This window comes from Poromitra crassiceps (assembly GCF_964638095.1).
Source record: "Poromitra crassiceps genome assembly, chromosome: 4".
NCBI lineage: Eukaryota > Metazoa > Chordata > Actinopteri > Beryciformes > Melamphaidae > Poromitra > Poromitra crassiceps.
In genome coordinates, this window is record NC_139626.1 from 785,341 (window position 1) to 800,340 (window position 15,000).

Genomic DNA, 15,000 nt, shown 5'->3' on the forward strand with positions numbered 1-15,000 from the left:
GTGCTGTTATTCAATTGGGGTACAGACATGTGCCATGTCAGCACCGGTACAGATAATTCTCAAAGGTACACCGACAGTTAGGTGGCTAGCCTGGGTAGATGCTGTGGGCTGTGGGAACTAAGGTTGACAGTTAGGTGGCTAGCCTGGGTAGATGCTGTGGTGCTGTGGGAACTAAGGTTGACAGTTAGGTGGCTAGCCTGGGTAGATGCTGTGGTGCTGTGGGAACTAAGGTTGACAGTTAGGTGGCTAGCCTGGGTAGATGCTGTGGTGCTGTAGGAACTAAGGTTGACAGTTAGGTGGCTAGCCTGGGTATATGCTGTGGGCTGTGGGAACTAAGGTTGACAGTTAGGTGGCTAGCCTGGGTAGATGCTGTGGTGCTGTGAGAACTAAGGTTGACAGTTAGGTGGCTAGCCTGGGTAGATGCTGTGGGCTGTGGGAACTAAGGTTGGCAGGAAACCTCTAGGATGGGCTGGCTTGCAGTGGGCTCTGGATGTGGATTATACAAGGAAAAAAATATCTGTGTGCTTGTAGGTCTAGGAAGGATCTTATAGAATCCCAGAGCTCGCCTGCATCCTGGTCTAAGTCCCTGAGGATGGAGGTGGCTTTTTCCATACTTAGAAGTTGGAGGAAATCCTCAAGCCACCTATCTCTAGAGAAGCAGGAGGGCTTCATCACCTTCCAGTTCATTAAGATCAAGCGTTTCATGGCGAGGCACGCAAGGGCAATTCATCTTTGCTGCTTCTCATTTTGAACATTCTCAATACGGGACCCCAACAGACAAGTTCTGGCTTAAAACTCCTTCAAACTCTTGCTTGGGAATGCATATACATTTTATATATGCAATAGGGGTGGGAATCACCAGATCCCCACGATACGATACTAAAACGATACTTGAGTCACGATGCGATAGTATTGCGATATTGCGATATTTTGAATATTGTCTAACTCCTTTTCCTACATTTTCCTTGACGTCACCGGAAGTAAAACATTTTTTGTTTTGTTTTGTTTTTGCCCAAAATGTAGGCTACATTATTAAGCTTCTCTGGACTCAATACGACACTGGCCTGGCATGGCATGGCCTGCAAAAAAAAAAAAAAAAAATCTTTTATTTTTTTTTATATCGATACTTCGCGTCCAAATATCGATACAATATCGTCAAGCAAAATATTGCGATACTATGGTGTATCGATTTTTCCCCCACCCCTAATATGCAACAATATAAAGTGAACGCAAAATCACATTGCAGTACAGTTAGTGTACACAAGGGCTTTGCCGTGCCCCCACATGCAGCAATGCCATGTTTGTATTCACACAATAATCTGCCTTCAACTCTACGGCCCGGGTCATCGTTAAATGAGGCGCATGATGCGTCTCTCTTTTGTGAGTCCGCTCCATGCCTCATATCGCCCCTATAGCCTCATATCGCCCCTATAATAGCACTATTATTTTCCTTTCACCAGAGCAGGGAAGCATGTTGGTGTTACCCCCAAAGTATGACACCAACTCCTGTTGTGCTGTGTGTCACAGTCACAATGACGCAGTGTTCTGATGATAGCAAGCTGCACTGCTGCTCGGTGAGAGGAAATTCTAACAGCACCTTGAGAATTTGATGTCTCTTTTCTTTTCTTTCTTTTTTTTCAGAACAATGTACAGAAAGACAAACATGTTCAGACACAGTAAAAGAAAAAAAAAAAAAACATAAATATTATCAATATTCAATATTACATCATAATTACCAGATGCATAAGGTGCTTATGTTCTTGTGAGAGATATTATGCCTGAAGTCCCACATAAGGGGACCGTGAGAAACCGGCCAGGCGAGTCACCCGTCTCCCCTAACCTCATCGAGGTATGTTAGAAACCTCATCGAGGTATGTTAGAAATGCATCCCAAATTGTTGAAAACTTTTTAAGTGAATTGGTCCTCATGAACCTAAGTCTTTCCATCCGTATAACAGAGGTCATGTCCATCAACCACAGTTGGAAAGAGGGTGAAGAAGAGGACTTCCATTCCTTCAGAATTAATTTTTTGGCAACAGTTGTTCCCTGTGTCGAGAATTTGATGTCTCTTTTGTGCATGCAAGGGCAAATATTAAGCCAAGTCACAGTGATTTGTTACACAAAAAATAAAGTGCATCTCCAATATTGACTTAAAATGTTCAAGGTATGAAATATAAACAGTATATTTCGTACCATCATGCAATGTCTGAATCATTAGAACTCCAACACCAAGAAAATTTGGTGAACCAATTATTTTGAGTTCCGTTTAAATGAAGTAACAATTATAGGCCTAAGTGTTGTAGTTTGACATCGAGCATTATTTCTTTAAAGGTGCAGCTATCACTCATGTCTAAAAAAAAAATTCAATTACTTAGACGTTCCATAACACCCTGTTAATTGTGAATATACTGGCATCTTGCGTGTTTTGTGTCTTGTCATGTGTCATTACTGTACATTATCTCCTTTGTTTTGATGTTATGTGTCACTGTGTTTCTAGTTCATAACTCTTGACGGTTCTGTCTGTGAGATTGTTGTTGTTTGTTTTTTGAAAATCATCAGTCTTTTGAATTAAGGAAAAGTGATTGAGAAGAGATGAAGCGGCTTCATCTGGTTTTGAATGTTTTGTGTGTGTGTGTGTGTTTTTCCCCCCCTCATGATGCGCAAAGCAATAGTCTCTGATTCAGCAACCGGCCCAATGAACACATTTGTTAGCAGGCTGATATTTAAGGGTTTGATTCCACACTTTGAAACGAGCTCTGAAAGAAAGGGAGGCGGCCTGTGCTCAGTGCACCCTGTCACCCTGTCACCCTGTCACTCTTACAGCCAGCCTCTCCAATCCGTCGTGCGAGCCTCTCCTCTGCGTTAGCTGTGTTTTGGGAGTGGTAGCTCATCTCATGAGTATTAATGAATTCAAAGTTTGAGGAAAAGAATCTTTAAGTGTTTCCAACTGTCAGATCCTGTCAGTGCAGCCACTCCTAATGGCCTGCGCCTTCTCATGTTTGATGTCTCGCTTTCATGCCCTCCTTTTCCTCCATTGCTAAATTGCCGCCGACAGTCCCGTGTCCCCGTAGATTGTTTGTTTGTTTTTGGACCATGCATGTTTTACATATCTTTGACGTAGCGAGGACTCATTTAGCCATCGCTTAATGGAATGTGATCATCTGGTCCCAATCTGCGGTTGCATTGAATGAGCTAAGGGACATTTAGGACTTGAACATCTAAAGCGTTGATCCGTGTGAAGACAACAAAAAAAAATACGATTTATTTGTTTGTTTGTTTGTTTGTTTGTTTGTTTGTTTATTTATTTATTTATTTATTTATTTATTTATTTATTCTTTCTTTTCTTTTCTTTTTAATTAATTTATCTATCTATCTATCTATTTATGCATTTATGCATTTATTAATTTATTTTCCCAGGTCCAAACCACTTGACAGAGAGCAGCAGGGCAGGAACAGTCAGGCCGCATAAGAGGCGTCGCATCCTTAGTTATCAGTTAAAACAGAAGTGGTGATCAAGCATTGATCAAGCCGGTCTGGAGGCTCCTCTCTCTGTACTTCACTCAGCGTTTGTCAGTTTTAACTCACAAATGATGAGGTTGGGTGGAGGGACTGCCACAAAGCATAATTAACAAGTTATTTCATTTGTTTAGAGACACACACACACACACACACACACACACACACACACACACACAAAACAACGTATTATCGGTCGGTGTTGAAAAGTGCTAAATGCTCCTAGCGCTCTGATGAAGAAAACTAGAGCGGGGCTCCCAACAGGCCTTGTCAAAACGTGCAAATGAGGGTGACGCCAAGTCCGATTTTGACAAAGTTAATTAAGGTGTTAATATAGAAGAGTGCAGGCCTCCCCCAGGTCTTCACTAATCACAACGCTTTAGAGCTTTGTATGTGTGTGTGTGTGTGGGGGGGGGGGGGTGTATGTGCTTGTGTGTGTGTGGGGGGGTGTATGTGCTTGTGTGTGTGTGTGTGTGTGTGTGGGGGGGGGGGGGGGGTGTATGTGCTTGTGTGTGTGTGGGGGGGTGTATGTGCTTGCTTGTGTGTGTGTGTGGGGGGGGGGTACATGCGTGTGTGTATTCTCTCTCCCCCCATATCTCCAATTTGATTGGATAATGAACTGTTACGGAGTGTTAGATCTCCTCTCGCAGTCTTTCACTGAGTTTGAGGAGAGAGGCAGGGAAGAGCCGCCCGAGGTGTGCTGCTGTTGTACAGATAATTAAAAGGCAGGAAGTGTGCGTTTGTCTCTTTGATCTGCCTGTCAACTTTCTGATTAGAGAAGCAAAACGCCTTTAATCAAGAGTAATGCGATGATTAACGCTCCTAAACTGTTGAAAAAGAATCTGAGGAACGTCAAGTTTTCTCTCTCTCTTCCTCCCTCGTCTATGTATCTCTCCCCAAGTCCATTTCCCACAAACTGACACTAACTTTCCCCTCCTGCACGAGTTCTGCCTGAGGTTGTTCAATCAAATGTTGTGTGTGATTAAGGCCAACTGACATGTTGTTTTCTCCTACTCTCTAGTCTTGGCAACGTCGGTAGAATTCACCCTCGCTCAAAGTATTTGTCTTTTCTTTTCTTTATCTTTCTGTTTTCCAACAGACTGTTTTTTCCTCTCTTTATTCAATGTCAGCCTTCCGTCTGTCGACATACTGTAGCTTCGGCCATCAGGTCAGATATGTGTATTACCTGTATGTTAGTATGGTTTATATGCTGTGATACAATAATCTAACTTCACTGCTACTCAATTGATATTCAATAAATGTTTTCTAATTTCATTACGTTGTCGTCGAAAGCGCTCCATCTCTTGTGGTCTTGTCATTCAGTGGTTTGAAACGAGTTTGATGTACGGGTGTTTTTTATTCGTAAAGTGGTCCCTACAATTGGGTGCCACGGATGTCAGCACTGTGAATAATACAGTACATACACTATTTAGCTCATTCGGATACGACTTTTAATTCTACACTTCATACATTTTTTACGCTTTTGACCAAGTTTAATCAACACGTAAAAAATAATTTGCCCTAGCAGTGGAAATGGAATGAATAAATCTGCTCTGTTTGAGCCTCACAATTGACCAGTGGGTGAAACACTTAGAATAGACGTATCGGCTGACCAGCCGTCTGTGGAAATTCCATGTTTTTTTTGTTTTTTTAATTGAAGACCTTGGAAAGCAGCGTTCCTGCCTGCACGTTGTTGCGTGTGGGGCAATCACAGCAAGCACCCAAAGTCCATTAGTTTTCATTTGGATGGTTCAGTAAGACTGGTTGATTAAGTCCAGGCAATTTGCAGACAGGAACCCCCTCCCCGCTCACCCCTCCCTCTCCTCACCCCTCTGCCACCAGGGGGGGTTGTGTCGTTCAGGTTAATTTCATCTGGATTGTTAGACATTGTAACACAATAGCTTTGTGGCCGTCTGCTGCTTTGGAGCCAAGTAAAGCCGTTTGCTGTGGTTTATTATGGCAGAACTTGGCATATGAATGTTGTTGGACGTCTGACATTGGTAGTTAAGCTGGAAACATGCAACAATGTCAGCCTGGACTTGGGGCGTTGCCGACGGCTGCTGGAACTTTTATATACTCAAACATCATCTTGGCGAGGGGGTCGCACGGGAGACGGGCAGCAAAATTAGTAAATTGTGTGATTTCACTAGGATTTCAGTGACTAGAAGTTAGCCCAAAGAGAGACTGTAGTGAATATACTTGGGAATAGCTTTCACTCTCTCCTGTTATCTCCCCATCTACATTATATTATATTTGCGCTGTTCACATCAGCTGCGTCAAGTCACATTTTCGGGGAGCTGCATGCCTGCAGCGCCGACAGGCTCGCCGGCCGCGGCGCAGCCCTACGGTGCCTACTGCGAGGGCTCTGACACCTGAGCATGAATTGCGCTTTACAGTGCAGTTACAGTAAGCTTCTTCAGCTAATGTTGCTAACCAGTGCAGTTACAGTAAGCTTCTTCAGCTACAGTAATGTTGCTAACCAGTGCAGTTACAGTAAGCTTCTTCAGCCAATGTAGTTAACCAGTGCACAGCTATGGCATTCTCTTGGGTGGAGAGCTCAGTTTTCCTGCAGCCGTGTCTACATGGATATGCAGCTATGGGTAATTTCATAAATGTAAGAGAAGCTTCTCTCTTCTAAGCCTCATCTATTCTCATTCAATGAGGGTGAAAGGGACCTTGCTGTTAAGCAAAAAGTCAATTTGGGAGCTCAGAATTTGAGCTTTGAGGCTGAGGTGAAGGGAAAATAGGAGGGGGAGTTGAAATGGAGTGAAAAGGCAGGCTTTCAATTCTCTCTGCCCTGGTTCTACTTAAAACAAATGGTTCTATTACCAGCTGGTCTCCTACAGGCCTGGTCATTTATACCCATTAAACTCGCGTCTTATCACCCATAAGACACTCTTACATCTCTCCATCCACCAATTGTCCATAATCAGCCATTTAAAACAGCGGCGGAAATGTCCTTTGCGCCTTGCTCCGGTCTGACGGACAGGCAAACGAGCCAGGAAGGAGGAGGGACGGGGGAGGAGAGAGGGATATTTTCCGTGGAATGATGAATAGGCCAAGTTGAGTGGCTGACTAACCGAGATCTGTCTTAATCAGAAGTGATTTGTCAGAACAGGAGCTCTGCGGGGTCAGGGCGCAGGCGATGAATAAAACAAAGCCTGGCGGAGTGAAGAAAGGCCCCAGAAATGCGCCCTGACTGCCCATCACCACTCATACACATGCAAAGAGATGAGCCAACGCACGGGCCAAGCCAGGGTGGACCAGGCAGGCCCCTGTTACTCCCCCCCCCCCCCCCCCCCATCTTTTAAGCTCTTATACTCTCCCCCCTCTTATTCTGAAAGTTGACCATCCCACCTCAGGCGTTGAAACGTTGAAAATCCTCAGTTGGACTCAGTTGTTTTCGAACACACAGAAAACAGAGAAGAAACGTAATGGCTGAAATATACTTCTGCGTCCGCCTCGACTTGGAGCCTTGCCGGCGGCAGCTGCTCCTATACACTCGAACGTCGGCTTGACGAGGTGGTCGCAGGGGAGTCCCCAGCAAAATGAGTAAATTGTGTGATTTCACTAGGATTTCAATGACTAGAAGTTACCCCAGGGTGAGAATGTATAGTGCATATACTTGGTAATAGGTTTCACTCTCTCCCGTTATCTCCCCATCTATATTATATTTTACTCACGCTTTTCGCGTCAGCTGTGTCGAGTCACATTTTCGAGGAGCTGCGCGCCCTCGGCGCATTCGGCAAGGGCTTTGACGCTGGAAGTACAGTATGTCAAGGCTTTAAAGGAGAATTTCGGTTTTTTACACCACGGTCCTCATTTCCAGCTTAAAATATGATGTTTTACTCACCCAAATACCTTTGGTTTCATTCGGATGCCCACAGAAGATCTGTCGCACCGAGTACACTCCTCAAACAGGCTATAATGGGAGCATACGGGGCAAGCTCTATGCGCTCTGTAAATAACACTTTTTCTGTCACGCCGCGGCCCATATCCTCATTATATGATACATAAATACACGTGAGGCTGTTTGTACGCCTCCAGGCTGTTCAGGTCTCCTCACGGGGTCTGTGAACCGTGAGAGTTACAGCGTCCACATGAACACCACCAATCCTGCTGTCCCTCTCTCTCCTCGTCCGCTCTTCAATTTCGGCCAACTCTTCAAGCATATACTCTGGCTCAAATCGATAAGGGCGGCCATCGTTTCACAAAATCTTCAAGTTGTTGTGAACAAGACAATAATCACGAGGGGAATGCCTCCTGTAACTTCAGAGCAGCCGGTGTGGAAACTCTCACGAGACTTGAACGGGACGAACAAGATTTGGATTCACAGACCCCGTATGAGGAGACCAGAACAGCCCGGAGGTACAAACAGCCTCATGTGTATTTATGTATCATATAATGAGGATATGGACCACGGCGTGACAGAAAAAGTGTTATTTACAGAGCGCATGGAGCTTGCCCCGTATGCTCCTGTTATAGCCTGTTTGAGGAGTGTACTCGGTGCGACAGATCTTCTGTGGGCATCCGAATGAAACCAAAGGTATTTGGGTGAGTAAAACATCATATTTGAAGCTGGAAATGAGGACCGTGGTGTAAAAAAACGAAATTCTCCTTTAAGGAAGAAAATGGTGTGGAAAAATCCTTACTGGGGAAAAAGAAATGCACCACTTCTCATGAAACAGTAGGAATCACATTCATCCCTTATTAAATCTTTTATTACACAGAGTTGCCCATCCTGCGGAGTAACAGTTCCTGATTAACATGCAACTGGGGACAAGTTATTATTATAAGTAAGCTGCACCCCCGCCCACCATCCCCCTCACAGCCAACAGCTCAGTGGAGCTACGGCGCTAGCTAGCCTCACGGCCTGTGAGCTCAGCCTTACAAAGACATCCCAGTGTGGCTCTCACTTTGATGGGGGTGATGAAGGTGTGTCACCAGGCAGACCTGTAGACTTGAAGTTCTCAACAAAAGCTTCTCAGGAAGCGTACGCAGACAGGACAGGAAGTGTACACAGAACTTTGTTCACCTGGGAGTCCCAGGCATATGAGTCGACTGTGGTAGTGCCTACTGTGTGTGTGTGTGTGGGGGGGGGGGGGGGGGGGGGGGGGGGGTGAGAGAGAGAGAACGTGTGGTTTATCAGCCTGCACCTTTACCTCCCCACAACCCTCCCATGGGCTACCAGACCACATTGTGTGTGTGTGTGTGTGTGTGTGTGTGTGTGTGTGTGTGTGTGTGTGTGTGTGTGTGTGTGTGTGTGTGTGTGTGTGTGTGTGTGTGTGTGTGAGAGAGAATTGTGTCCGGATAGAAGTGTGTGTGGTAACCTTCAAAAAGTGGTCTCAACCACTTCATGAGAAGGAGCTGTGCTGAGCCTCAGAGCGCACCGGTGTCAGGTGCTGTACCCTTTCAGCTCTTTTTTCTGATTTCCCCCCCCATTTTCTCCCTAATTGTACTTTGCCAATTTACCCCTGCTGCCCCGGTCGCTTCTCTGCCGATCTGGGGAGAGCCATAGACTAGCACCATGCTTCCTCCGACACGTGCGCAGTTGCCAGCCGTTTCTTTTCACCTGACAGCGGGGAGCTTCACCGGCAGGAGGGAGGATCACGCTATTCCCACCAGTTTCCTGGCTCCGGTCGGCCCCTCCGAACGACCAGAGGAGGCGCTAGTGCAGAGACCAGGGCAAATAACCTCAATCCGGCTTCCCACACGCAGACACGGCCAAACGTGCCTGTATGGACGCCCGACCAAGCTGGAGGTACTGTAACACGGTGGCGCAAACCTGCGACCCTCGTCTTGGTAGGCAGGGAATCTACCTCTACATTACCCGGACGCCCATATAGGCACCCTCTTAAACCTCAAGCCATTAGTAATTATTAACAATTATTACAATTGATATTGAAATCAAATGAAATAAAACCACAGATGATCTTATTGCAGGCCTAATGAACTAATAATGCAATGATACAAGTTCATACAATATGCTCAATTAATAAAAGCACATAATTGGAAATATGGCACATCTTTTTGTCCTATTTGATCTGTGCTAAGTTTCACTTTAGGCCATATGGAATTGTCAATTTCTCTAAATTAAAGGGCTTCTCTAAAAGGGCATGTGACTGGCCCCCAAAAACTTGCTAATGTAGAAACCTGGCAACCCAGTGGGCAAGTATGAAGAGGGGTATTCATTTTAAATATTCTCACCTGCAGTGCCCCAAATCATCTCAACGCGCCTGTGTGGCACGAGTTGGAAATTTTGTCTATTTTGTCTCATATCGTTTTTGTTTTGGCTGAAATATGTAAATGCATGACTTACAGTACATGGGAATATGACCATCGTATCACCCATAACTGGTCAACACAGCGGTGGACTGGAGACATAAAATAAAATAAAATTGAACTGAACTGTGACTTGTGCATCCAAGGTTTTCTGCAGAATTCCAGACACTGTCTTTCTTTCCCCACAATCTAATTTATGCCTTTGACTTCCCTACACTAATTCTTATCTACAGTTAACATGAGAGGAAGGAGTTAAATGAAGGCACTGTGGTGCTGCTGTGAGTGTAATGTAATGTAATGGAGTAATGGGCTTGTTAAATGGACCTTTGGGGATGTGGATCTTTAGCAAGTGAGTCAGAGCAAGGCCTCTGCGCCAGGGTCATTTAAATTGTTAATAGCTGTTTAAACAGGAGGGGAATATTTTACACACTAACGAGCAACAAGTCAGAAGCATTCATACGAAATTATCTCTCCCCTCCTCTTATTTTGGTCAGCTCAAATTTTTCCATCTTGAGCAGATGCCACTTTTTCCAATACACCCCATTTTTTGGCTGGACCACAACAGCAGGGCCAGCCATATAAACGTGAATGTCTGTCACTGACTGACTGACTGACAGAGTGAGGAAGTCACACCATTGGTCGGCTATGGCACGTGGCACACCCATATACACGGTTCAGCCATATACTAGGTTTTGACCTAGTCTTGTTCTAATTGTGCTATTCTTGGTCCTATAATATTCAACTTGATGAGATCACTGTGCAGTTACATGTATTATAAACTTACTAACCTACATGGAATCATTAGCTCAGCGATTAACAGCAAATTCAAACTTTAACATGAACTATGACAATATCACCGGTGGGACCAATTTCAGTCTAAGCATTTACAAGTGCTGGCAATTTTGGGATGGAAATATCTACAGTTCAACTTCATGGAGCATGTGGTGATGGTGAAACGCCTAGTAGACTTGTTATTTGAGAGGCCATCTTTCATTACACTCTACATTAGCTTTGTTGTTTCTCAACTCAATATTCTTTCCCCATTGGCCGCTCAGCAAGAACTTCCCCCCGTCCAGGTTAACTAATGAAGTCCACACAGATCACTGGAAAGCAGGGCTTAAATAAGATGGATGGAACTGTAGATAGATGCCAGCGAGTGAGAAATGGAAGGAGAGGATAGGAGAGAGTAGTAGCCGTCCACACGCAGCCACCCGTCCACTGGTGTTGTGTGTACATGATGGTTCAGACGCAGAGAGTTATGATGAGAGATTTTGGAAGCGCGGTGAGAGATCTTACTAGGAGGAGCAACCGTTTCTGCTCACACAGCTAAGGGAAATCTTTATCTTTAGGCGCCTCAGACATTCTGTGTTGAAACTAGATTCTCTGTGGACTGCAATATGCAGATGATGATAATAATAATGCAGATTTTTTTTTATAATAACACACAATGGTCCAGTATGGACATTCATTGAAAGCGTACCTACTGAGCAGATACGCGCTGTCTCCAATGTCATTATGTGCTTTCTTCTTCCTGCAATGGCATATAATGATTTGTAATAGCTAGAATTTCCTTGCCGTCTTGTATAATAGTCGTTTACTATATGCAATTGTTTCTGCTCCCATGTACGTTATGTGCCGTGTTCTTCTAAAAAAGTCTAGCAAGGTCTCTCTCTCGATCAAGGTTGTGCAGACTCAAAGTATTTGAAAACAGTAGCTGTCTCGTCGTTTATAGAGATTGATGCGATTTTAACAAATCAGCTACAGTACTGTATGTGTAAAGAAACTCGTCTTTTCTTCGTTTCTCCTCGGCGACTGCTTACATTTGTCAAGGGCAGCTTGCTTGCGAGTTGTTAGTGGTTACATCCCCTCGGTACAGATGGAGGATAGTAGTGGAGTTGCGTCTCGGATAGATAGATAGAGCACTGCTGGAAACCTTGATGTTGTGATGTTCCTCAGATAACGCCGGCTGCTATAGCCTCTACAGAAGCCTCAGAATGGACAGAAACCTGAATCCACTGTGGGATCTTTTCTTACCCAGTGAAAGGTAGCTCACTGCCGAGGCCGGTTTTCTTTTCCCTTCCCTTTGTGCATTTATACTCCTCTACCGTTGCTTAAAGTTGGCCATTCAGGACCCAGGAGAGCGTGCCTTAACAGAAGGTGCCTTAACAGAACGTGCGTAATGCTCTCTTGGTAGTACTTTTGCTACGATATCGTCGGTGGTCTTTTTCTCCTACTAAGCTCATCCATCTTGTCATGCATTGCAAGTCTTTCCAATAATGCACTTTGCCATTAAAAAGAGAATGCTGGTGCAGTGTTGGTCACACTCATTTATTAAACCTCCCTGACAGAGATGGATAGAAGTGCGTGTTTGTCTCGTTAACAGAAGATCTCCACCTATACAACTGTCTTCCTGTTTATCCCTTGTTCTCTTTCAGTGGGGATAGGGGAGGGCTTGTGTTCTTACGGTTATTAATACCTGCACTCAGTCTTTTAATCTGCCCTATTTGTCACATGTGACTGTCTGACTGCACTGTTTAATCTGGGTATCCTTCAATCTGTCTCGTCCCAGATTAGAAATTAATGGAGGCAGGAAGAGACACATTTGAGTCAGTTATAGGCGAGGAGGGGGGGTAGAAGGGAAGGGATGCATGGGAGATGAATGTCGCTCACTCGACAGTGCTTCATTTATTTCTACTTCTCTCACCCTCTCTCTCTCTCTCTCTCTCTCTCTCTCTCTTTCTCTCTGTGTCTCTCTCTGTGTGTCTCTCTCTCTCTCTCTCTCTCTCTCTCTCTCTTGCTCTCCATCTCTCTTGTGTTTAGCTGCCAGATGTAGCCCATTTTTGCGCCGCTCCCCCCAAACAGGCGCTCAGCACGTGGGCCCTTTGGTGTGCGGCACCTGTGTAGTGTAATACAGTCAGCAACTGCGTTGTTTACTCGGGATTTGTTTGGTGTGCTTGAAAGCCCGTCTTTGATCCAAGCAAAGATTCTTCACTTCTTTCTGTTTTTCCCCCTGATTCTTCCTCTGCCTCCCTCGTTTTTAAACACTAATGCTGTAGCAATATGGTTACATTGATGGCAGCAGTGTTTAGCTTTTATTTTTATTTTATTTATTATTTTATATTTGGGGGGGGTATAGGGAGGGGCTTATTTGCTTTATCTTTTTTGCTTCCTTTCTTGTCCCTAACCCAAGGGACCTGGAAAATGACAGTGACCACTGACAAGCTGGTCAGACGCCTTGTTGGGGATGTTTTATAACCACGCGTTAATGTGTGGCACTTAACAAAGAATGTTATATTATTGAATAATGAATATTAATACTAATATAATATAAATACAATGTATATACATAAATAAATAAAATATAATAATAATAATAATAATAATAATAATAACAACAATAATAATAATACGGTAATAATAATAATACATACTATATAAATTAATCAAATATAATATTAATGCTAATTAATATCAATTATTAATCAAATATAATATTAATGCTAATATAATTGGCTTATTATATTTTATATAATATATATATATATATATATATATATATATATATATATATATATATATATATATATATATATATATATATATATATATATATATATACTGGCTGGATGCTGTGATATTGTAGCCTAGAACTTCCTGGCTACTGCAGCTTTCTAAGATCTCTCAAAGTCATCTCCCATTCTTCCCCCACTCATTGGTTTCATGTCCTTGGATGTATTTTTCCCCCTTAGGTTGTCAACGGGGGACCTTCCTCTTCCTCATACTGTGTGTGCTTTCTGATCCTTCCTCTTCCTCATACTGTGTGTGCTTTCTGATCCTTCCTCTTCCTCATACTGTGTGTGCTTTCTGATCCTTCCTCTTCCTCATACTGTGTGTGCTTTCTGATCCTTCCTCTTCCTCATACCGTGTGTGCTTTCTGATCCTTCCTCTTCCTCATACTGTGTGTGCTTTCTGATCCTTTCGCAGAGCAAGTGGGTCAAGAGATTCTTGCTAACCTCCACACTGACCGGGAGAAGATCCAGCGAGCCAGAGAAAGGGTGCGTACACACAACAAGCACGTTGGATGAAGGACCAGCACAAGACATGGATGACACAAAGGCTTTACAGTTGGTTAGCAACATTGGCAACATTCAGCACCGTCCTCATGAAAGCGTTGCGTGTTTCAGGCTCTGATGCCATCATCCATGTGTGATGTCAGATTAGCTAAGTACACACACAAAAGCAGGCCTAAACACACAAACTGCTTGTACATGCTTGCATAGACATCCAGTACATTCAAAGTTCTCTGTCAGTGGTATTATCCTGACAAGATACAGGATGTATCGTGTTGCTACACTTAGTGTTAACACTGTATTCAAGTCAAAAGTGTGACAAATCATAATGCCATTTTCACAGCTTGTTATGTTTATTTTGTTTCATTGGAGGCTAAATGTAGACTGACCCTACTTTGGCATGTTCATTTAGGCATAGTCAATTCTTGGAATTGGGCCCTTCATCCTGATGCAACGCGCTTGGGCCACACATCTCTGGCACCCAGTGTGCGTCTTTCTGTGAGACTCTGCAAAATGACTTCTGCCTTTCACCTGCATGGAGTTAGCCTGGCCATCGGCCATCTTTCCTCATCCCCCACCCACTTTACCTCGCCACACTCCTCTCCACCCTCCCACTTTCCCTCACAGGGTCCCCCAATCCTGAGCAGTGCCCCTCCTTACATCCAGACAGACAGAAGGACAGACAGACAGACAGGCAGACAGACAGGCAGACAGACAGACAGACAGACAGACGGACAGACAGTTACACAGACAGACAGACAGGCAGACAGACAGTTAGACAGACAGACAGACAGACAGACAGACAGGCAGACAGACAGACAGACAGACAGACAGACAGGCAGACAGACAGTTAGACAGACAGACAGACAGACAGACACACACACAGACAGGCAGACAGACAGTTAGACAGACAGACAGGCAGACAGACAGACAGGCAGACAGACAGACAGACAGGCAGACAGACAGACAGACAGGCAGACAGACAGACAGACAGACAGACAGGCAGTTAGACAGACAGACAGACAGACAGACAGACAGACAGACAGACAGACAGGCAGACAGACAGACAGACAGGCAGACAGACAGACAGACAGACAGGTAGGCAGACAGTTAGACAGACAGACAGACAGACA

At 44.3% G+C, this 15,000-nt stretch overlaps 1 protein-coding gene across 2 annotated transcripts in view; it reads left to right on the forward strand.

The window, feature by feature from the left end:
- vti1a (vesicle transport through interaction with t-SNAREs 1A) overlaps positions 1 to 15,000 on the forward strand; it is a 191,898-nt gene that overhangs the window by 109,740 nt on the left and 67,158 nt on the right. For both annotated transcript variants that reach the window (XM_083635728.1, XM_083635729.1), the window contains exon 6: positions 13,782 to 13,852. In XM_083635728.1, the coding sequence (XP_083491854.1) occupies positions 13,782 to 13,852 (71 nt within the window). The remainder of the gene's footprint in view (positions 1 to 13,781; positions 13,853 to 15,000) is intronic.